The following is a 2,926-nucleotide window of genomic DNA, read 5'->3' as shown; positions in this document are numbered from 1 at the left end:
TTTTGGTTTGTATAAGAAGGAAATTTTGCACAGTAAAAACCATGGGAATCGTTTTCAGTTTACCAGAGATAGGGGCAGTGTGTCACACTCGTGTGTCTCAGGTTTCAGTCTCCTGGTCATCTAGTCAGGTAGCTTAAAAAAAAAAAAAGAAAAAAGAAAAAAGAAAAAAAAGGGCGGGGGGCGGGGGAATCAAGAACAAGAACAGCTGGGCGCTGGGCGTGGTGGCGGTGGCGCACGCCTTTAATCCCAGCACTTGGGAGGCAGAGGTAGGAGGATTGCCATGAGTTCGAGGCCCCCCTGAGACTCCACAGTGAATTCCAGGTCAGCCTGAGCTAGAGTGATACCCTACCTCGAAAAACAAAAACAACAACAAAAGAACAAGAACAAGAACCTAAACCTTCGGAGCTGTGACTCCTCCGAGCCAACAGGGGGCAGGCGCAGCTACACCTTTCCATCCAACTTCACTGGCGCTCCAGCACAGCTCCGGCGGCCGCCCCTTCTGCGGAAAAGAGGGTCTTCTTCCGGGGCGTGAGGTACCCGGATGCCAGCGTGCTATATAGGCTCCGCTCTCGTCACCGCCATTCCTTTCGGAGACGCGGCTGTGGGTCCAGCGGAACTTTTGTCCGCTCCCGCTCCTGACTCACCGCTGTTCACTCTCGCCGAGGGACAAGTCGGTCAGGAAGCCGCGCCGCAGCCATGGTGAGCAGGAGCTGGCGGCGCGGGAGGCGGGCCGGGGCTGTGGCGGGGCCAGGAGGCGGGGAGCGCGGGCCGGTGGGCTCCCGGGCGCCGCGCTGGGACCGGGCGGGAGGCACTCGGGAAGACTCCGGTCTAGTTAGTAGCCCACGGCTTACGATTCGCTTGGCTTTCCTCTCCGCCTGCCTAATCACAGGCCTTTAAGGATACCGGAAAGACGCCCGTGGAACCGGAGGTGGCCATCCACAGAATCCGGATCACCCTCACCAGCCGCAACGTGAAGTCCCTGGAGAAGGGTCAGTGTGGTTGTCGGGGGCCCTTGTGGGGGAGGGTCTCGGCCGAAGCCCCGGTGCTTGTCGCTGCCTTGGGTGCCGTGGACGCTGGCGATGAGGAGATAATCTTTGGTGTTGACTTGCGGTGATCGTTGTATACGCTATTCTGAGCCGGCGGAAGCCAGCGCTCCTTAGGAGAACCGGGTTTCATTTTGAATGAACTGAAAGGTGCTTTCTCCTTCAGTGTGTGCTGACTTGATCAGAGGAGCCAAGGACAAGAACCTCAAAGTGAAAGGACCAGTTCGCATGCCCACCAAGGTAAAAAGAAAAAAAATAGAGGGTATAAACACATGATTGGCAGTGATGGGCTTGAATAAAAATGCTGGTGGAGATTAGCTTGCGTTACATAACTAATGTTCTAGTGTTTTGTAGTGACTGGGCTGATGCCTGTTCAAATCTATAAATTTTTGTGTGAAAGCAGACTGGCACCTGAAAACCTATGTGTACAGGAGTCGTGATTTTCTAGATGTCTCATGATTAAGCAAAAACCATAAGCATTCGTTCCTTTGTTTTGTTGCAGACACTGAGAATAACTACAAGGAAAACACCTTGTGGTGAAGGTTCCAAGACATGGGATCGCTTCCAGATGAGAATCCACAAGCGACTCATTGATTTACACAGTCCCTCTGAGATTGTTAAGCAGATTACTTCCATCAGCATTGAGCCAGGAGTGGAGGTTGAAGTCACCATTGCAGATGCCTAAGTCAATTATTTTAATAAACTGACTTACTTCAGTAAGCTTCGTTGGCTTTTATTCAAAAAGTTAATAGATATTAGGACATGACCTGAAAATTTACTCTTATCAACTTAAAAACAGTATTTCCTAAAGACAAAAAACTTCCTAGACATTTTTTGGATCATTTGATCAGTGAATTTAGTTAAGGGTACAAGAGAGTACATTGGTGAATATATCTGCTTTTGTTGGTGAATGTGAGAGAGGGAGGGAGAGAATGGGCACATGCCAAGACCACCATGCACTGCCAACGAATTCCAGAGGCACATCTGGCTTACGTAGGTACTGGGGAATTAAACCTGGGTTCTTGGTTTTTTATTTGAGCGCGACAGAGAATGGGCATGCCAGGGCCTCCAGCCACTGCAAATGAACTCCAGATGCCTGTGCTACCTTGTGCATCTGCATAACGTGGGTCCTTAGGCTTCACAGGCAAGTGCTTAACCACTAAGCCCTGTTTGGGATTTTTTGAGGTGGGGTCCAGGGGGACCTGGAAGTGAATCTGTATTAGCATGCTCACAGTGATCTACCTCTGCCTCCCGAGTGCTGTGATTGAAGGTAGGCACCACCAAATCCAGCTAATTTTTTAAAAATATTTCAGACAGAATGGGTGTGCCATGCCACTGCAAGTGAACTCCAGTTGCATGTACCACCTTGTGTATCTGGCTTATGGGGGACTACAAAATGAGTCCTTTAACGATGCAGACAAGCACCTCCATTTTTTTTGTTTGAGGTAGGGTTTCACTCTACCTCAGGCAGACCTGGAACTTCCTATGTAATCTCAGGGTGATCTTCCTGCCTCTGTCTCAAGGGCTAGGATTAAAGGCATGTGACACCACGCCCGGCTTGTTTTGTATTTGCAGAGTGGGTGTAGAACCTCTTGCTATAAGTAAGTCCCAGGTGCTTGTACATCTTTGCATCTGGCTTTACTTGGGCACTGGAGAATCAAACATGGGTCCTTAGGCTTTGCAGACAAGTATCTTAACTGCTGAACAGTGTTTCCAGTCCCTTTTGCCATCTTTTCTATTAAGCAGTCAGAATGGGCATGCCAGGGCCTCCAGCCACTGCAAGGGAACTCCACATGCATGTGCCACTTTGCATCTGGCTTTATGTAGGCAAGGGAATCAAGGGTGGTGGTGCTTTGCAGGTATGTTCCTTGCTTGCTGAGCCA

At 49.9% G+C, this 2,926-nt stretch overlaps 1 protein-coding gene and 1 non-coding gene across 2 annotated transcripts; both read left to right on the top strand.

The window, feature by feature from the left end:
* The first annotated feature begins 538 nt into the window (after positions 1 to 538).
* Positions 539 to 1,763, top strand: Rps20 (ribosomal protein S20). The gene is made up of 4 exons (XM_004653348.2): positions 539 to 699; positions 890 to 989; positions 1,210 to 1,283; positions 1,546 to 1,763. The coding sequence occupies exons 1-4, from the start codon at positions 697 to 699 to the stop codon at positions 1,726 to 1,728; spliced, it is 360 nt and encodes a 119-aa protein (XP_004653405.1). The 5' UTR covers positions 539 to 696; the 3' UTR covers positions 1,729 to 1,763.
* On the top strand, positions 1,075 to 1,142 carry LOC123459195. Its single transcript, XR_006636094.1, has one exon. It is a non-coding gene; the product is annotated as a small nucleolar RNA U54 (small nucleolar RNA).
* Positions 1,764 to 2,926: the final 1,163 nt, after the last annotated feature.

This window comes from Jaculus jaculus, chromosome 2 (assembly GCF_020740685.1).
Source record: "Jaculus jaculus isolate mJacJac1 chromosome 2, mJacJac1.mat.Y.cur, whole genome shotgun sequence".
In the NCBI taxonomy this organism is placed as follows: Eukaryota; Metazoa; Chordata; class Mammalia; order Rodentia; family Dipodidae; genus Jaculus; species Jaculus jaculus.
This window is presented reverse-complemented; position numbering and strand designations above follow the sequence as displayed.